General features: G+C 39.4%; 2 protein-coding genes across 3 annotated transcripts in view; one reads left to right on the top strand and one right to left on the bottom strand.

Moving 5' to 3' along the window:
* CASD1 (CAS1 domain sialic acid O acetyltransferase 1) overlaps window positions 1–7,381 on the top strand; it is a 32,673-nt gene extending 25,292 nt beyond the window's left edge. For both annotated transcript variants that reach the window (XM_075419325.1, XM_075419324.1), the window contains 6 exons: window positions 119–198; window positions 1,062–1,163; window positions 2,485–2,625; window positions 3,152–3,229; window positions 4,172–4,264; window positions 5,317–7,381. In XM_075419325.1, coding sequence (XP_075275440.1) covers window positions 119–198; window positions 1,062–1,163; window positions 2,485–2,625; window positions 3,152–3,229; window positions 4,172–4,264; window positions 5,317–5,583 — 761 coding nt within the window. In that variant the 3' untranslated portion in view covers window positions 5,584–7,381. The remainder of the gene's footprint in view (window positions 1–118; window positions 199–1,061; window positions 1,164–2,484; window positions 2,626–3,151; window positions 3,230–4,171; window positions 4,265–5,316) is intronic.
* SGCE (sarcoglycan epsilon) overlaps window positions 7,353–19,155 on the bottom strand; it is a 34,073-nt gene continuing 22,270 nt past the window's right edge. The window contains 6 exon segments of the mRNA XM_075419326.1: window positions 7,353–10,164; window positions 11,859–11,893; window positions 12,719–12,762; window positions 14,379–14,567; window positions 15,281–15,307; window positions 16,064–16,275. Of these exon segments, the coding sequence (XP_075275441.1) occupies window positions 10,114–10,164; window positions 11,859–11,893; window positions 12,719–12,762; window positions 14,379–14,567; window positions 15,281–15,307; window positions 16,064–16,275 (558 nt within the window). The 3' untranslated portion in view covers window positions 7,353–10,113.

The following is a 19,155-nucleotide window of genomic DNA, read 5'->3' as shown; positions in this document are numbered from 1 at the left end:
ATGTGTCTATTACTAAGCATAGCTACACTAAATAATTGGCAATTATTATTTAATGTGTCCTGGGGTTTGCTATTGAAAGATTGATGACTGTATCCTGATTAATTTATTTCTTCCTCAGGGAACTGCTTATGGCACTTTGGTTTACTGCTGAAACTGATTTGCTTACTGACATGTATATATTTTCTGTCATATTCTCAGGTTTGTAAATTTTGACTATTTTTATCCTTAACAACCTAAGAGTATATTACATATCTCTACTTTTTATTGTGCTCATAACTTGTATATTTGCTCCTGTATCATAAGTACAGAAGAAACAAACGATACCTTTCAGTTTCTTTTCCTATTTGAACTGGTGTGGATGCTGGAAAAAACACAATTCTGTATATTTCTCATTTGTAATGCTTGACATATTTTCAATATACTACTACAAATGTAATAAATACAAAGGTCTATGCTTTGGTTTCAGGGTGGGTTTTTTTGTTTTTTGATGTGCTTAAAATTACTGGGTTTTGCTAGTGTATGGTGCTACATACGGTGGTAGGAAGGTCTCTGTCTCTTAGAGACCTGGCGTTGGCTTTGATACCTTGCCAAAAGACTGGTTCTCGTGCTAAGTTAGAGATTTACTGCATGCTGTAAGTGTAGCTGACAGAAATAAGGGCAGAGTTTGTCATTCTAGGATTTTAGAGGGTGGTTTGTGTGGTTTTAATCCTTCATTAGTTTTAAGTCTCTTGAACTGTAGTCTGCTGTAGAGTACACATTCGTTATCCCAACACATCCGTTGATCTCTCCCTTTAAGCTGGCAGTACGAAATTGAAGGCGTGCTGATACCTTTACGGGAAGCGAAACTGAAACCCTCTCTCATCTGAAGAAGTATTTTGGGGTTTGGGTTTTATTTTCCTTTTGGGGAGGGAAGTGCCTTCTAAGCAAGCCTGTTATTTTGGTAATGCCACGTAGCTAGTGAAATAGGGATGTGATAACACTAAAGGACAGCGTATTGATTCAAATTTAGTAAATATGGTTGAGATCAGTGTTAATGCTTTTGCTGTGTTTATTTTTTACAGGGTGCATTTGAGAAGATATTTTCTTTTTGGCCACTGTCCAAGTGTTTTGAACTGAATGGGAATGTCTATGAATGGTGGTTTAGGTGGAAGCTGGATCGCTACGTATGTAACATTTGCAAAATTTATACTGGTCTTTTAAGTGTAGTTTTTAATTTGAGGGGAGGGAGGGTTGTTTGCCTTTCCTCCAGAGAAAGCAGGAATTTGTCCCAGGGGATTGTTTAATAGAAGACTAAACTGCATCCACCTTACTTCTGCAAATGCCTATCAAAGCATTGCTTAAAAGATGGATGTTGATTTATTTGCTGCTGGCTCTTGCTTAGTTTGCTTTTAAAAAATAAAGTCATAAAGCAACTTAGATTTGTCTTTCTTCAAATATGTTTTTCTGTGAAAATCCTGGAGCACTTCAGGCTATTAAAATACAAGGCAAATTATTGTTGTGGCTTTCTTAATATTTTTTGAAAGTTCTATCAATTAAAGATGTATTTCTTTTAAGATAATCTTTAAAACACTTTTAAAAAACAGGTCTTGACACCCAAACCAGACTATTCTTGCACATTATTTTTAAATAGTTTTCCAGTGGGAAAGTGCTTTCTTTCCAGTTACTGGCCCTACAGTGTCAGGGAATAGAACAGGGAGACACTGGTTGGGCTTTTTGCCTGCTTGGTCAGGTAAGAGGAGTTTCTAAGATGGGGGCATTCATCTGCTAACCTGAAGAGGATCACTTGCACTCTTCTCCCTCTGGCAGTCTTCAGTAACTGAAATTTGCAGAGCACACCGTTGTCACATCCTGGGCTGCTCCCACCAGCAGCACACACTGCCTTGTGATGTTTCGGACTTGGAGCCTTGTGGCTTGTGGACAGTGTGTATTCTGCGATGCTGCAAAAGAGGAAGGCCCAAAATAAATACAGAAGACAAGCACTGCATGGGCCTGAAACAGGATCATGTTGCTAGCTAATGAGATCTTGGCATACGATCATAAAACACTCTGGTGAAGAATTGTGTCTGTGAGAGAGGGAAGCACTTGTAGTGCTTCTTGAATGTTTTCACCTGCCAGCTTGGGAGAAAGTCAGAGACTCATGGTTTTTCCCCAGAGAAAGCCCTTTTCTATGCTGGCATAGATTGCAGAGGAGATAGTAGGTGCTTGAACACTTCTTGAAATTTCATTGTCATGTCTTTAGTGCTCTGTGAAGCATTACTAAGAGTACTCTATTTGTAGTTTTTGAGTAGAGTTAAAAATGCAGCTTATGACAACCTAGTGTAGAAAGCCTATTTTTGTTTGCTTCAGTAAATCTGGGAAAGGACCTTTTGACACTGAAGCTTTGGTATTACAAATAGTTTATCCTGTAGCATTTCTGTTAAGAGTTTGTACCAGGAGTACTTGTAAAAGCCATGAAATATTCATTTCAGTGTTTGTCTCTTACAGGTGGTTTTTCATGGGATGCTGTTTGCTTTTATTTATTTGGCATTGCAGAAACATCAGATGATATCAGAAGGAAAGGGAGATCCTCTTTTCTCCAACAGAGTTTCAAATGTTGTATTATTTATTTCAATTGTGTGCTTTTTGGTACGTACCTAGTATAACTAGTATAATCAGGTTTGTAAATCTCTACAGAGTATGTTTTCTGAAGTTCTTGTTTAGAAAATGTATTGATTTTAAAAAATCAGATCTTGATCTGGAGATATTTTAGCTGTGTTTTCGTGCACAGCCCTACCTACCTACTCACTAAAATGATTTTCCTTTAGATGAAAACATCACTCTTTCAGTTCATTGCAAAGGCTACAAGAAAATTGGATCATAAAAATAATATGGTAGATAGCGCGGCTCTTATCTCCACTCTTGATTGCTTGTCTGTTTGCGTTGAAAGAATTGTCAGCAGCATGCCTGTATCTTAGGGTATGAGTAAGTATTGTGTTCATCAGCTGCAAAGAAGAATGAGAGAAACACAAAACTAAGCACAATGTAGTTTTTCTATTAGTCCCATATCTTAGAGAACCGACTACTGCTGAAGCACTTCCAAATAGCTTACCTCTTGTTTAATTTGTAAATGTTACATATAATTGCTACACAGACTGATTTTTATATCTTTTAGACCTACTCCATTTGGGCTAGTAGCTGTAAAAACAAGACAGAGTGCAATGAACTGCATCCTTCCGTTTCTGTGGTGCAGGTAATTATAATTACATTCGTTTTCCTTACAGTGATAGAATCTAGTCTGTTCTCATTTGGGCTTTTTCAAAATTTGTTTTTAAATACATTTTTGCTTTAGCATGGAATGTCAGGTACTGAGCTCCATTCTTACGTCTGAAACTGAAAAAGGGTTTAACTACATCGCTCGCTGTTTTTCATTGCCTTTAAGCACTGAAATCACATACTGCGATTATGCTTTCAGTGTCCTTAGTGTAGGTTTCATACGCATTGTTTAAGTCCAAACGCAACTTTGATTAGTTGCTTAGCAGTGGAAAATAAGAAAGCTGCCGGGAAGTGTGAGTGTTTCGGAGGTATTAGTGTAGGAAGCAACCTATGGGGCCCTGTAGTCACTTTTAGGCAGAGAAAAGGTGGGCCACAGAGGCATCCATATGGTTTTCTTAAATGTAGGTTTTCCTCTTACCCCATTATACACCAGCTGTCTGATTCTGTTCCCTCTCTGTTTCCTTTTTATTAATAGTTTGTCCTGTTCTCTTGGGGGGCAGCATATGTGACTTAATTTTTTAATATCAATTTGTCCATCTTGACACCTGCTTTTGAAAAATTGAGGGTTAACTCAGATTTGTGGCCACCTTCATTTTAGGCTGGCACGGTATAACATGCTTTGTGACCATGCCTAGTAAGTGTAGAGTAATATCGTCAATGTCAGGGCCATAATTCTGCTGAAGATGTAAATGTGTCTTGCTATGCTACAAGAAAGGGTGTAAGAGATTGGAAATTTCAAGACCTACTTTGTTAAGAATAAACTGCATGGATTTTTGTTTGGTTTATATATTTATTGGATTTTAAAGAAAATTTAATGCATGATGCACTTCACTTAGACAGTGAAAATTAAAAACCTTTTTTGTGTGTGTGTAATCTTCTTGTCATACACAGTCACTTGTTTTACTTTTTTTATGTAAAGATTTTAGCTTTCGTCCTCATCAGGAACATTCCTGGATATGTCCGATCTGTGTATAGCTCGTTCTTTGCCTGGTTTGGCAAAATTTCTCTAGAGGTAAGTAGAATGATCAGAAGTACAGTGAATTGAAACTTAGAAATTTAAGGTGGTTTTATTATCTGAATTGTAGTATAACACATAAATAGTGAAAACAGTTATTGGCTTATTTAATGTCATGCTGTTGTGTTTGACTTCTAGCATTGTAGCTTCTACACTGCTACACTTACAAGTCATAGCTGAAATAATCTCGCAGTAGCAAACTTACTACTTATGCTGTTTTCAGGGGGAGTTTAGGGTTGTGAGAGTGGGGATTTAATGCTGGAGTAAGCTGTGCATGCAGTTGCAATATAAGATAAAAATTTAAGCCAGCTGACGAATCAGCATGAATTATACTGACAAGTACACCTATAAACATGTTTGCCCTAGAAAACTCTCCTGCATTAATAAACAAAAGTATGTTTACAAACAAACCCCTTCTTAGTGCAGATGTTATCTAGTTCCATGGAGTGTGTATTTTGAAACAGTAGGAATTACCTTGATTTCCATTTTATTTGCTGTTTAGTAATATTAAATGTTTAATTTTACTAAAATAGATTTTTAAAAGGGACAGGAACTTATAGGAGAAGCTCATTGTAATACAATGTATGTGTAGTACATGATTTTGAATTTTATTTAAAGGATCACATTTTCACCGTTCAGGTTGATGGTGAACTTTAAGGTGCTGATCAACTCCAGTGACCTCTGCATCCATCAGCCATCGAAGCATTATCTTGTATTTGCAGGCCTGTTAGTTCAGTCCCTCACCAGAGGGGCAGTAACTGAGCGGAGGCGTACTCGTCTGTTCTGACGTAGTGCAGACGATGCTCCCCTGTGCCGTGTTTGGTGAAGGGCTAAGCAAACCCATTTTACGGGGTACTGTAACAGACTAATAGTTTTGTCTTACAGCAAAGACATGTGGAAAACAGCTTCTCAGAGTATTTTCATCATAAATGTCTGGCTTAAGCAGAAGTACAGCGTGTCAGTTGATGCAATAGTAGTAATTAGATGTTTTTATGTAAGTAAAAATATTTTTATATCAGTGTTATTAAACACACTCTTCTTTCTTTTAGCTTTTCATTTGCCAATACCATATTTGGCTGGCAGCAGACACAAAGGGGATCTTGGTGCTCATTCCTGGATATCCAATGTTTAATGTCCTTGTCAGCACTTTTATATTTGTGTGCGTGGCACATGAAATTTCTCAGATCACTAATGATCTGGCACAGATTGTGGTTCCTAAAGATAACTCAACTCTGCTGAAAAGGTTGCTATGCATAGCTGGATTTTTTTCTGGACTACTCCTCTTCTCAGCAATGCAAGATCAGTCAAGGCATTAACTTGGAAAGATTCTTGGAAACTTTCGTCAGGTTTACTTTGTGTCTGCCTGAACAAAAATTCTCAACTGGAGGTACAAGAAGACATTTGGATTAAGTGCGTGGAAAATGTATATAGTGCAAATGTACACATTTTGTGTGGAAGCAGCCTTCTGAAATAATCTGAGAAACAAGAATGCACTGTACAGAACTGCATGTGAAAATGAGTCTTTTCTACTGGATGTATGTTTCTGTTTACATATCTGTTTAAACGTGACACGAAGAAGTGAAGTTAAATGGTTTAGCAATATCGTGTGCGTATCACAGACTGAACTCTCCCTTGGCTCAGTGGAATGAAGAGTGGGTGTTACTAGAGTGCCGCCTGTACATAACACGTGCTGTAATCATTCTCGTCAAGGAACGAAAAAGAGCAAGCTTGCAGCCAACCCCGAGTGCAAAAAAAAAATTGTGAAAAGAATGGCTTCACTTTTTTTTTTTTTTTTCTGGGTGGAGAACAGTTTCTTTTAAAGAATGACCAGTCGCTCGTCAGGGAAAATAAATCGTTCACTTCCCCCAAATTCCGCAGTTTGACAAAGCCTGCCAGCTCTTGTGGAGCTATAGGAAAGACGCTCAGCTATTTGTTCTTTGTGTGCATCACTCCCAGCGTTTGGAAAGTTGTCTTCCTCCCTCGGTTCGTTTGCATGGCTGAGACGGTGCAGGTGAACACTGCAGCGGGGATTGGGTGCGTAACCTTCGTCTATGCCAGTATTAGGAGCCATGGGGAACTGTGAGTTTTAGGGGTATAATTTTTGCTTTGTTCTTCACAACTTAAGTATTGTAGATATTATTTATCTGTTGTACAGACTTGGTTAAAAGATTTATTTTCAATGTTTGAAATAATGCACTTGTTTACTGTTACTGTATGTGGGATGAATATATTTTCTTTTCAGGTTATGTAAAAATACGACATAATTTAAACATTAAATAAATGCGCTGTGGATGCTTATTTTTGTAATGGGAGCAGCATCAATTAAGTAAAACCTTTTTATTGCTTGACTCTAGCTGGGCTACAGTTCACTATTATGCCTACCTTAAATTACACATTAGTATTGTAGTTTCTCCGAAGTGACGTTCTGGATAGTATTGCTTCACACTAAGGCAGATGCCCCTTTGTATCACATATTATTTCAGATGCAATGCAGGAAGAAATCCTTCTGCAGTAAACCGCGCTGTCCCGGTCTGATGAAATCACAGCTCCAGCAGCCAAACCCAGCCCCGGAGCGCAGGCGACTTCAGCAGAACTCTGCAGCGGAGGTGCCGAATGCTTTTCCCCCCTGAGTTAGGAGCTAGAAACTCTGCCGCTGAGCTCTGCGTGAAAGCAGAGGAACTGATTTGGCTTTTCCTCAGTCTGGCAACATCAAAAACCCCATCCTTAAGAGTTGCTGGGGTTAAGGATTTCAGCTGTTAATTTTGCTATTTACGTCCCACGCTAAATAAAGAAGGGGCTCCTTAAGCAAGGGATTCAGTGGTAGTTCCAGCCCCAAAGCTCCTTGTATCATCAGGGAGATTTTATTTAATGTGGGCACCTGGACTAAGTGGTGCAGATACTCCCCATCCTTTGCAGTTACACCACCTATTTAGGCATCTCCCCCAGTGGAACAGAAGCCCTGCGCAATCGGCTGCACTCAGTTTAGCCACTGACCCTCCAGTGTCCCCGTCCCAAATGTTAACAGCTGTAACAAAAAGTTGTTCAGGCATCATTCTGTAAAATAACCAGGCAACAACATCGCTACTTAACGTTTTCCTATTTATTAGGTTTTACATTTCATATATTTACAAAGACATCTGTAGTGCTGTCTATTAAATTTGGGTGCAACTGTCACTTAATCAATACAATATTGGTTCATACTGTCATTGTACATCGTTAAAAGAGGCTGTGGATTTACTGTTTGCACTATCAGTCAGCACTTTTACCTGTTGCTGATTCTTTAGCCATTGTGTCTTTAGCCAGCTTTATAAATCTATGCTTCCACAGTAATTAATAGGTAAAAATAAATAATTTGTTATTAAACTTACCTCAAATGAATGAAGCTTTCTATCATAAAATAGTTCAGGTGTGCTTAATACCCAAGCCACCTCCATCATCAGCTTCTTTCCAGACTAGATGGAGTACCCACTGGTGCAACCTGATTCTTTATACATGTACATAACGGGTTTAAGAAATTGCCTTAAATATATTGGCACTGTTACATATTAATACAAATGAGATGGGAGCAGCTCAGTGGGTACTTAATTGATTGTCATGTCATCCTCAAGTTATCAGAAACTGTTATGATCCAAAACCAATACTATTTACAAAGTTTAGTCTTATGTTGCATTAAAAATCATTATTTAAAATCCATTCCATTCATTTCTGTTTCAAAGCACTGACAGCTGACACATCTGAAAACAGTAGCAGAAACTAACAGAAACTAGCAGAAACCAAATGCTGATTGTGCTCAAATTTTTCACAGCTTGGATAAAAGATTTGAATTTTTGATTTCCTATAAATCTCCATGTGCAGTTTTCTAAGTCACTTTTCCCCATTAACCATCCAAGCTGGTTGAAAAAGCAGGGGTCTTTCGGGAGGCTGACGGACAGCACCTCTTCCTCGGTACCTTTTGGGTGACACATGCCACTCTGGCAGCGAGGAGCCATGGCTCGCTATTCCCACTGTTTCTGAGACTGCCTTAGTTTTTCAACGTACGTGACTAGAGCATGAGCTGCCTCTCGTAGTGCAGTAACCACCGGCCCCGTCCCTGCGGCTGCCTGCAGTTGTTACCGTACGCGTGGGGCTGTGCTCGCCATGTCGGGCAGCCTGGCGTGAGGCCTGACTGCACCAGTACGTACCAGGTACTGAGCGCTGATTACAGCCTTTGCTGCGATATTTCCCCTACTTGCTGCACAAAATGTGTCTACAAAGCAGCTCAGGACTTGTCTTAACTATCTGCCGAGGCGCTGCATTCAGGTCCAAGCCTAGAAACACATCGTTGTTTGCTTAAAAATGAACGTAAAATAAGGTTTTGTGTTTTGAAGGCACAGGGTCGTAACTGTAAAAATGAAAAAAAAAAAAAAAAAGCCAGTGACTACTTTGGTCTTTCCACAAACAACCACCTTATTTTACAGTTTCTTTTTAGCCTCAGTCTTAAATTCCTGAATGACTCAGAACTTCTCTTAGCAGAGACCTCAGAAACCTCAGCTAAGGAAACACAGCCAGCGCTTTGCCATTTTACAGCGGACGCAGCCTTCTGCTTACAATGCAATGTCCTGGTGAACACGCAGCTTCTGGAAGAGAAAATATTACAGAACAGAGGGAAAGCGTAAACGTCAGCTTGAAACAGCGCGATGCTTTGAGGTAAAACCCCAAGAACTATTGGTGTGAGCTGTTACGACTGGAGACCCTGAAGTCCTGTGTTATGCTGCATTTGAGGATTTAAAGAAACATCCGAAAAATTCATTTAAAAGATGCAAAACAATGTCGGGAGATAAATTCCACCAGCTATTTTAAAAAATAAAGAAACCTCAGTTCAGATCCCTTTCACAAAGTTCACACTGTTAAGCTTTCAGCTGCACAGACAAACACCTCTCAAAGTGACCTCCAGGAGAGCGTGAGGTTAAACCAACTCCTTCTGGAGATGCTAAAAACCAGTCCTTGGCTTATTGGATAGCTAGTTCTCCTACAACTCTTTTTGCTCAAAAAAAAACAACCCAAAGAATGTGGAGGATATAAAAAAATACACCACATCTCGGGGCATCAGGAATATCACAAGAACTTTTAAAAAGTCAGTGCATGTAAAGCATAACAAAGTTTATCCTTGTTTACTTGCAGACATTAATTTCTGCTTCTAGTAGTTTGTAACAGTTTCTTCTACCATAACCAGATGAATGAATGGACAGATTTTAAATGTTTTATTGCTTGCAAGTCTTCAAACAGGTTAAATACCTGATAAAGGAACCAAAATCAAATTTTCACCAGGAGTAATTTCAGGTTTGGTTTTGTTTTTTTCCAAAAATAACTTTCCTCATTACGTTTTGATAATTTCTAAAAAATTAATGCCTAATAAATCTGGAATACTATTTCTGAGTCTCATCATATTGCACAAGTTTTCATGCTTATACACTCCTGCTTTTTGTGCGCAAATGTAAGGCAATGCAGTCATCCCACCGAACAGAGTCTAAAATCCTTTGAACCTGGTGCTCAGTTTGAAGGTTGGATTTCCCTTGTTAAAACTTTCCGGAGAGATCACAAGACAGAATAAAGTTTGATATTTATTGATACATATATTTGAAAGATTATTTTCTGAATGTAACAAATATAAAAAGTTATCAGTGTTTACAAATTGTCAAAAATGTCCAAAGTACAAAAGGCTACAGTACAGTGGGTATATGGAAGTGATTGTACTCTCTGGCACTGAAATCATCTTAATACTGTGGGCATGCACAATACACACCAGAAAAACTCATGCATCAGTCAGAACAAATAGAGGAAATAAGACAATTTGCTGCTTTCTCCGATTACAAATTCATTGCTTCTGTCAGTTTTCTTTCCTCAGGAATACCATTTACCTGCAAGCAGATGAGAATTTATACGATCCATCAGCGGCAGATGATGCTTCAACAATACTGAGCTGTCAACTGGTAGCACAGCACACAAATAGTATTGATTAGGCCGTTACCAACAACCACACTGGAGAAACACCACAAGTACAACCTGGACCAAAAGACGACATACAAGTGAACGAGATCTCTCCTCCTCCTGCTGGGAAAGGAGAGATCTGAGAAAAGATTGTATAACTAGGAATTTATCTCTCTATTCGGGATCTAAGGGACTTCACAGAGAGACTGTGAAGGTCAGAATGGACAATGCAGTATACAGTGCACATGCACTATTTAGTCTTTTGCATTACAGGAATATCCTGTAAACTTGTTTCATCTAAGCATGTTAAAATAGTCCTCGTGAATTTTGCCGGTCGACAGAGAGACAATTATAAAACTTAATGTACCTTTTCATACTGGAGACCAGTAGCAATTTTCAGCAGTGTCGTATAAATGTTAGATGTGAGTTGTCATCCTTCATACAATTCTTTCCCAATTATGTTTGAACATTGTGAAATAGCTGAGCATTATGTTAACTATTGTCTGCCTTTTTATATAAGGTTAAAAAAATATTGTTTCTTACTGGGGATTCAGATAGTTCCTAAAGAGAACAGTGGTTATTAGACACGGTCTGCTATTCAGATTACTAAGTATGGTCTACAGAAGCTTTAAAATAGAAATCTCTTCCTATTCATGGTGGTGACCGATAGTATGTTAATAATCCTGAGTAAATTATTGGGAATTTTCTGTAGGAAAGGAAGCAAATTAAACAATGAATGTCTAGTTCTGTAGGGTTTTTTGGCCTTAAGTGTTTTAGTTCTGTAAATTTCTGACTTGAACAGATGAATGAAATTGATTGCTAAGTTTCTACTGATGCTACTACAAATCTCAGGAGCACCTGAATTTTGTTTTGAATCGTAATGTTCTAAAAATCTAACCTTCTGACAGCACGCGTCATAGCTAGCCTCTAGCAGATAAAGTGCAAGAGGCGCATGCCATCATGTCGTGGAAGAGCCGGCAGCATCATCTGCACGTCTGAGTTACGGAGGAAGGTGTCGTCGTGAACTAAGAGAAGAGGAGGTAACACTGTCTGTCCCCAGTACGGGGCTTTCTTCCCCTGATTTCTGAGAGCTTGTCGCAGGCAGCGTCTGCGATGAATGCGAAAGTCCAGGTGTACTCTACCAAAATGACACACTACAGAAAATACAGACACTGGAGGATTTTTAATATCTATTTTTATGGCAGTTCTTCACTGCGACTTGCAAGCGACAAACCCATGCTGGCTTCTGTTTCATACCTTTTTAAAAATGTCTCACTGCTGTCAACACACAGTGCTACTGGGTGATTCTGCGTCTTTCTTACCGCAAGACAGACTGGAATTCTTAAAACAGTCGTAACGGTAGAGCTGAACCGTGCGACATTTTTATGCCGCCTCCTAGCTGCCTGAAGCAGCGAGCATTACGAGCTGCACTAAATGTCAACCCAAACCAGTGCCGGAGACTTTGACTGCCAGGGCCAGCCGCCATTTCCAGTACGTATAACAGAGCACACAAACAGCAAAGCTAGCAGAACTGCAGTCAGGTTTTTTTTATAAATGTGTTTTTAATTTCCAGATAGCAAAAAAATACAAACCACATGGGCAGAAGCATCTATTATATACTTGCCTCAAATCTTTGAAATGTTGTCATACGAAATTCTCCTTTAATCCCCGAAAGCAGTAATGAAGAAGAAGCATTTTGAATGAAAGGAAAGAGTTGCTTATGTAACTCCTAAGTTAAAACAAATCTTCCTCTTGGAGCTGTAGTTCCCATATTATGTTCAATACATATTTGCGTATCTCTCGAGTTTTGCCTAAATACCTGTCTGAATATTCAAAAATTAGCTTTACGTTCTCCGTGTATGATCCTTATCCCCTTTCACATGGCTCTGGCTGCAGCTTTTTCTCAGACCTGATGCACTAACTGGAGAGAACAACTGGCCTTGGTCGATGCTCTGATGGGGTCATTCACAACCTCCGTCAGCACCTTCGGATTTGTGAAAATGATGTAGAAGTGATGACTAAGACACGGGAAACCCGCCGCACGGGTATGGGCCTCGCCACAGACTCCCCACTATCAACCCTTTATCTTTAGTAACGGCACTTCAGAGCTTACCTGGTATGGGTGGGAATTAGAAATTTTAGTTTCCCATCAAGTTTTAGAGAATTAGAACAGTGTAACCGCATTTGGGAATCTGGCTGTATCTTCATGTTGCAATAGAAAATTATTTATATGAAGAGGTTTCTAACTTAGCTGTACCAGATGCCAGTGTCTCATGCTGAGTCCTAATGTAGCATTTCTCTCATTTGTTCAATCAATCCCATCCCAAATTTTTCACTGATGTATCAAAAAAATATGGAATGACAATGCCATAATACTTCACTATATTTGAAAATGGTTTCCACTGTCCATAGACCGTACGCGTTTTGACTAGAGACTCCTCCGCACGGGTCACTGAATAGTCACAGTATTTTCTCAGTACTGACCTGCACTCTGCTGCTGTGGAATCTGAGTCTGATGTGGCAGGTTCCTACAAAAAACAATACCTTTAATGTTTCCATACAAAGTCTGAAGTATGTTATGCACAAACGTTCAGTATTTAACCTTCACTTTTTTGCGTATGAAGCAATAATCCATTTTCACTATGCAAATACAGTTGTCAAAAGGCTAGCCAAGCCAACGAAAGGAAGAAAATCAGGGTTAAGAGCTGGTTCCTATTATTTCACTTGTCAGCTACGTTCCAAAGCTCAGATCTGGTGAAACACTAGAGGTAACACGAGTCACCGCAGGTTCCTAACGTTATGCAAAGTTTGGTTTCTGTAAGCGACGAATACAGAAAAGGTGACAGTTTTTGCAACTTAATTATTGACTGCGGAATGAATGAACGGTCAGCCCGTTTTACGCATCGGACCAGTTCACTTATCAAGGCAAAGTTACCTTTTTGTGTCCCGCTTAAGTGTCTGTTTTACCAGCTACCAGGCATTAAGGTTGTTTTTACAGAAAGGAGCTAGGGGTTGGAACGGAGGTGAAGTGGATAAACACTCTGTTTACAACTTAAGAAAGCCTTTGGCACAGGCTTTGGCACCCCAGTCATAAAAAAAATGCTATTCTGAATAGAGAAGAAACTGTAAAAGACAGGGTAGGGCACTTCGCAGCAGTGGGACGGGGGGTAATTTATACAGCTGCACTTTCTGGAGAATTTACCTTCGGGACAGGGAGAAGAAAAACACTCTTCTGGCAGGTACCCACGTTACGAAGGGAATACAGGGCAAGCATGAGTGAATGAGGGCCCAGGCAGTGCCGGCAGTGGAGCACAGCGCTGGGGCCAGCCCGGCCGGCCGAGGAGCCGCCGACGGGAGCAGGTGTCATCGCCCGGCACCGGAAAACATCAACAGCCAGTGCCGAGACCAGCGCCGCCGACCTGCTCAGCCCCCGACGCCTCCGCCAAGCCCTTCGAGAAAGGCCTTTTTTCCTACAGCACTGCCGACTTGTCCGAATTCGGACATGTGCAAAGCACTAGACGGATCTGTCCCAACAGTTTCATTAAGTTACAGATAAATGAACTTTAAGGAATAGAAATTACTGTTTCTCTGGTTTCTGTCTTGGAGAGAAGCTGGCAACAATGGGAGCGGCTGAGAGCTCTGAGCATTTCCACTGGCGAGTTGGTATTTATTGTCTGTGCAATGGAATAAGCTCTTCGGTTCAGTGTTCACATTTCAAATATAAACCATGTGTGACAGGTACGTGACTAAACACTTACATGGCCTGGATTTTCTGGTATGAAACTACCACCAACCCGGTGGTAGCTTTATACCAAAATTCCAGAGACATGGGTTAAGAGGCGGAGTGTCTAAAATAGAACAGTTTTAATTGATTCCTCAGTCAAAAGTGGCTTTTCTCCAAAATATGCAGAAATGTAACTGTTCCACGCAAAGCTCCTTGCCAAGTATGCAGACTGAAACCCAGTCGTTTAATTTTATAACAGAAGGCCTTTCTCTCTGCTTGGAATGCAAACATCAGAGCAATCGTGAACTACAGAGCCATTACTGACACCTCCACAATAAACACGTCAGAAGACAAGCGCAGGAATCCGTAGCTAAATCATGCAACATGGTCAGTATTATAAAATAAAACCTGAATGCTTACTGCTGTGGTTGCATCAGCGGCATGCTGGTATTGTCGTAGCTGTCTGCGTGAAGGGGCGGCACAATCTCACCGGTCACCGGGTGGAACACAGGCAGCGTTGAAAGAGGCCAAGCTATCTCTCTGTTTTTAGACATGTCACGAAGCTCTTTGGTTGATTTCTGTATAGCACTGTGGTGGACCAACTGGATGCTATGTCAAAAGGGAATATAACAGTAAATACATATTTTAAATGCTCCATCAAAATGGACAGACTTTTACAATTGTCATTTTTCTTAAAAATACAAGGACTTTGATGCATGCTACAGACTCTATAATGCAGCAATTACAGTAAATCTTTACATAGTTAATTTAATAAATATTGGATTTATTTAATTTTTAAGGCAGTAATCATCCATTAGATTTTGATGTCTGGATAAGGATTTTTTGTAGGATCCAAGACTGTGCAATTAACGGCTAATGTTCCATTTATTTGCTGCAGCTAAAATAGAAGTTTTGGTGACCACCTGATTCTTGTTGTAGATTCATAAAAACTCACAGACTAATTTTAAAGCACTCCATAGTATAAGCACTGGATATCTTCCAGGATACTCGTTCTCCTGTCCACTGCCTTTTAGATACAGGCTGGGAAGTCCAATAACCAGGTGTATAAATTACATATTAACATCTTTATTCTAACAGCACTATTTTATTTTGAGTTGACAGTCGTTAATTTCAAACCCTTTTTATTCTGGTCTTCTATCCTCGCCAAGACTCTGATTTAAAAGCAGCTTTCACATTTATGAATTAAACCATGGATTAGAGAGAATGAAAGAAGATTATGACACACATGTATGAAGCATGACAAGCTACTGAGAATGAAAATTAAATGGTAAAAGAAAAATAACAGGAAAGAAGACACTTACTCTGGTGTTTGCATGTTTCTCTTTTCCCTAAAAACAAAACAAAATTTATGAATTAAATAATAGCATTGATAGTTGGAACATTAAATCTGTTCTGATGATGAAAATAGTACATGATGCAGAAATGCTGACAAGGTTATTGCTAAACGCAACTTGGCAGCATTTGCAGCTGGGTTTCTGATGAGGCCTTGATGAACGCACGTATAGAGATGCGATACTGATGACAGACACACACACAGACACACACACAGAGAAATGAAAATGCAAGTTAAGGAACAAGCTTCTGGCTAAAATAAATTCTGTGACGAAATGGAATTGTAGTTTGTGTAAGAAATGGCAGAAATTACGTTACTTGCTGCTTTCCTTTTATGCGTTTTTCTTTTATAGTATGTCTAAATTCAGTTCATATCCTCAACCAGATTTATTTTATAAAAGTTAGCATTTTAGAAATTAGTTAATATTTTCCTGAATCAATGATCCTTTATTAGTATTTTATTTGTTTGGGGCATTTTGGAGAGTTGTGCGTGTGTGGAGATTTTGTGGGGTTTTGTGCATATGTTGAGATTTTTAACCCTTTCAACTAGAACAGTTAAAGCTCCTACACCCGTTCTCTTGGAGGTAACTGTATGTGCTTAGATGTGAAGTAGCTCAATATTTCAAGCAGCTATCTTTTGGCCTGTTGTAAATGTTTTTAATGAACTGAATGGAATTCTTTCAACATACTCTTCTATGCATTATAATCTTAAAAAAATCTACAATTACTTATTAGTGTGTTAAAGTACTCACACTCCTTCCCGTCGGCAGCACATGATGTAGGCAAGTATTAGAAAAAGCACCAGTGCTATTGCCGAGGGCACTGCCAGTGTAATTAGGAAATCCGAGTAATAGTCTCTGCTTTTCAGTGTATCAGAAGGTGGCTTGTATTCTCCACCATCAGGTAATATCCCCTCTCCACGAATCACTTCCTGAAAGGTGGAAACTTGTTTTGTATTGTCAACCTGATACCCAGGGAAAAAAAAAGAAGAAAAAAAAAAAAGACAATTATATAACAAAGTAACAGAGTGTAAAAACAGGCAGTATTTAACCAGCCATAACATACAAAAGAATCCATATTACACATTTGACAAATTCTATACAATTTCATCCAATCACTTTTTTTTTAACTAATAAAACCCTACATTTCATTTAAAGCTTCTGATCAATGTGGTAAGTAATATCACTTTATCACTTTATTTTGTGTCTACCAGAGATACTATGGTTTTTACAGATTAATTTTAGGGATATCTCGCACAAATATTCTTCAAGTGAAAATTCAGTGAACATTTTTATTAACAAAACTAATTATTTGATACCGATTTCTTTCTGATGAATTAATCCATCTCTTACCAGTCTTCCTACATAACAACACTGCCCTCTCTTGTATGAAGGTGGTAGAGACGAAGAGTGAAGCACCTGCGGGTTTTCTTCCTCCTCCTTCCTCCTGAGCTTCCCATACAGTGCTCAGAACAGCCAGAAGCATGAGCGCAGCTGCTGAGGACTGAGCAGCCCTACTGCCTGCCCTGCTCACCCGACGCGGGATGTGCATGTAGCTGACCAGAGCCAGAGTTCCAAGGCTTCCCTACCTCCTCATTCAGCTAACCTCCAAAAGGCTGCGTTCCTGGTCACGTGTAATTTTTATTTATTTTTTATTTCTGTATCTAATGTTCCTAGAAATACCACCTTTTTTTTTGCTACTGAATTTCCTATTGCATTTAACTGACTGCCTTTCCCATATGACTTTTCAATTTGCTGCCTCCTTTTTCTTGTTATCTTCAGTTAGATGTTACCGTTAAATTTTATCAGTGTTAATCTTAAAACTGTCTCAACATCATTAATGAAAATAAATTATATTTGCCTACATGCTTGACCTTTTGCCTGACTGTTCACTGAGAAAACTTGCAACTGATGGTCATTTCTCTATAATTTACACTTTATGTCATAAAATGCTGTATTAAAACTTATGCAATGGATGAACAGGTTTTCATGGAATGCTAGAAATAACATTATGTCGAGCTTCAAATGCATACACATGTGTATATATATCTTTCAAGTGCAAGACAGTTTGACAAAAATTAATTTATGTATTCCTCACACATTAAATTCTGCAGTGTATTTTGTTATGAATTCTACCTGGCTGCTTAGCTGGATCTCAGGCCCCAAGCAGACGCACAGAAAAGATGTATGCAGCTACTGATGGGACTGACGGAAGCCCATGCACAACATGAGGACAAGCTATCAGAAAGCAGCGTGAAGAGGAAGCACGTATTAAGTTGCCCCTCTTTTCTGTATTTGGGACCCACAAGCTTAAACCCACTCTTCGATTTAGGTGCTAACCGCCAATGTCACCTCATAAACAGCGCGAGGGAGAGGATATGATGGCTGCATTTTCACTCACTGGTCTCTGTTGTGGTTACGAGAAACAGCTCAGCTCCCTCCCAGCCCGTGGATCTCGGGGGACCTCCTGCCCCTTGGCTTGCCTTGCGAAAAGCAGACCATGGTCAGATAGAGGGAAGCCTGGCCCCGTTCTCCCTCAGACCCACCAGGTCACGGCATGCAGCCGCAATGCCGCTGGCAACAGCAAACATCCCCAAGACCGTTTGAATTCAGTTGTCATGGCACGCTGCCAAAACAAGTGCCAAGTTCAAGAAGGTTGGGTTATAGGCTGCTGTAGAAATTTATGCTTCTCTTTGAGAGCCCGTTCCTCTTACACAATCTCTGCTTTTCTCAAAACAGCAGGAGAGCATTGCTTCATGATTAGTTTATGAGCCACCGTTACTATCTGATGCTTTTTCTGGAGAGGTACTCCTAAGCAGATGCTCTTCATTCCGCATGGGTACTGTCAATCATTCTTGCGTTAGTACACCACTCGTTTGCTGCTCCTTTTGAGATTCACTCTGTTTTCTAAGGCTGCTTCTCCAATTTCTCAAGACCTTTCTGAATTCTACCCTGTCCTTCAAGGTACCTGCATATCTTTTCAGTTTTAGGGGGCCTGCAAATTTAATTTAATAAGCACATTCCATCATCCAGCATATTAATGAAGAATGGCAGAGAACTATTAATAATTCTGCTATGATTATGGCTATCCAACCAGCTCTATGCCGGGTCCAGGCTTCATCTAGGCCATGTTCCTGACCTTACTTATGAGACAGTATCAAGAACAAATGACATCTGCTGCTGCTGCACCTCTGTTCTACTTCAGTCTTGCTGCAGGGAACCAGAGACTTGACACAGTTTGTTCCCGACGAAGGCTGACTGCCTTCTACTGGTTTTCAAGTGCTGGTAAGTATTGCTGTGTACTCATGCACCTTTTGCAATTTCTCATCAGAAAGCCAATAAACAATCTGGATATTCTTTTGAAAACAAGTATTTTCCAGGTTTCTAACAGCTTTCCTAATTTTTAGTGCAGAGAAAGAAAGGGTTGGAGGTTATCAAATCGCTTTTGCATATGAATATCTTTTCCCATACTCAACACATTTTTACAATGTACAAAAGCTTTTCACATCTCCCTTTCAGTTTCTTCTTGGGTAATCTCTGACGTAGCTCAACAATCATCTACATTTATTTTATGTACCTTCGACACCTTTGTTCAAACTTATCTGCAATGCTCTCTTCCGATACTGTATCATTTCTTGATATTCCTTACCAGAACAAAACCAAAAATAACCTTAAAAAGCCTCTTTGGGAATTATACTCCTTCCATGCAAAGAGTCTATTGTTTGATTATTATTTTTCTTGTATTTGACTGAAAAGAATGTTCCCATTTATTTTCATTTCATTAGTCAACACTACTTTTCTTTTTCTATTTCGATTTTAACACAAAATATGTTTTAGACAATTTT

Source organism: Opisthocomus hoazin, chromosome 4 (assembly GCF_030867145.1).
Source record: "Opisthocomus hoazin isolate bOpiHoa1 chromosome 4, bOpiHoa1.hap1, whole genome shotgun sequence".
Lineage (NCBI taxonomy): Eukaryota > Metazoa > Chordata > Aves > Opisthocomiformes > Opisthocomidae > Opisthocomus > Opisthocomus hoazin.
The sequence above is the reverse complement of the archived record's forward strand: the minus strand, read 5'-3'. Positions and strand labels throughout refer to the sequence as shown.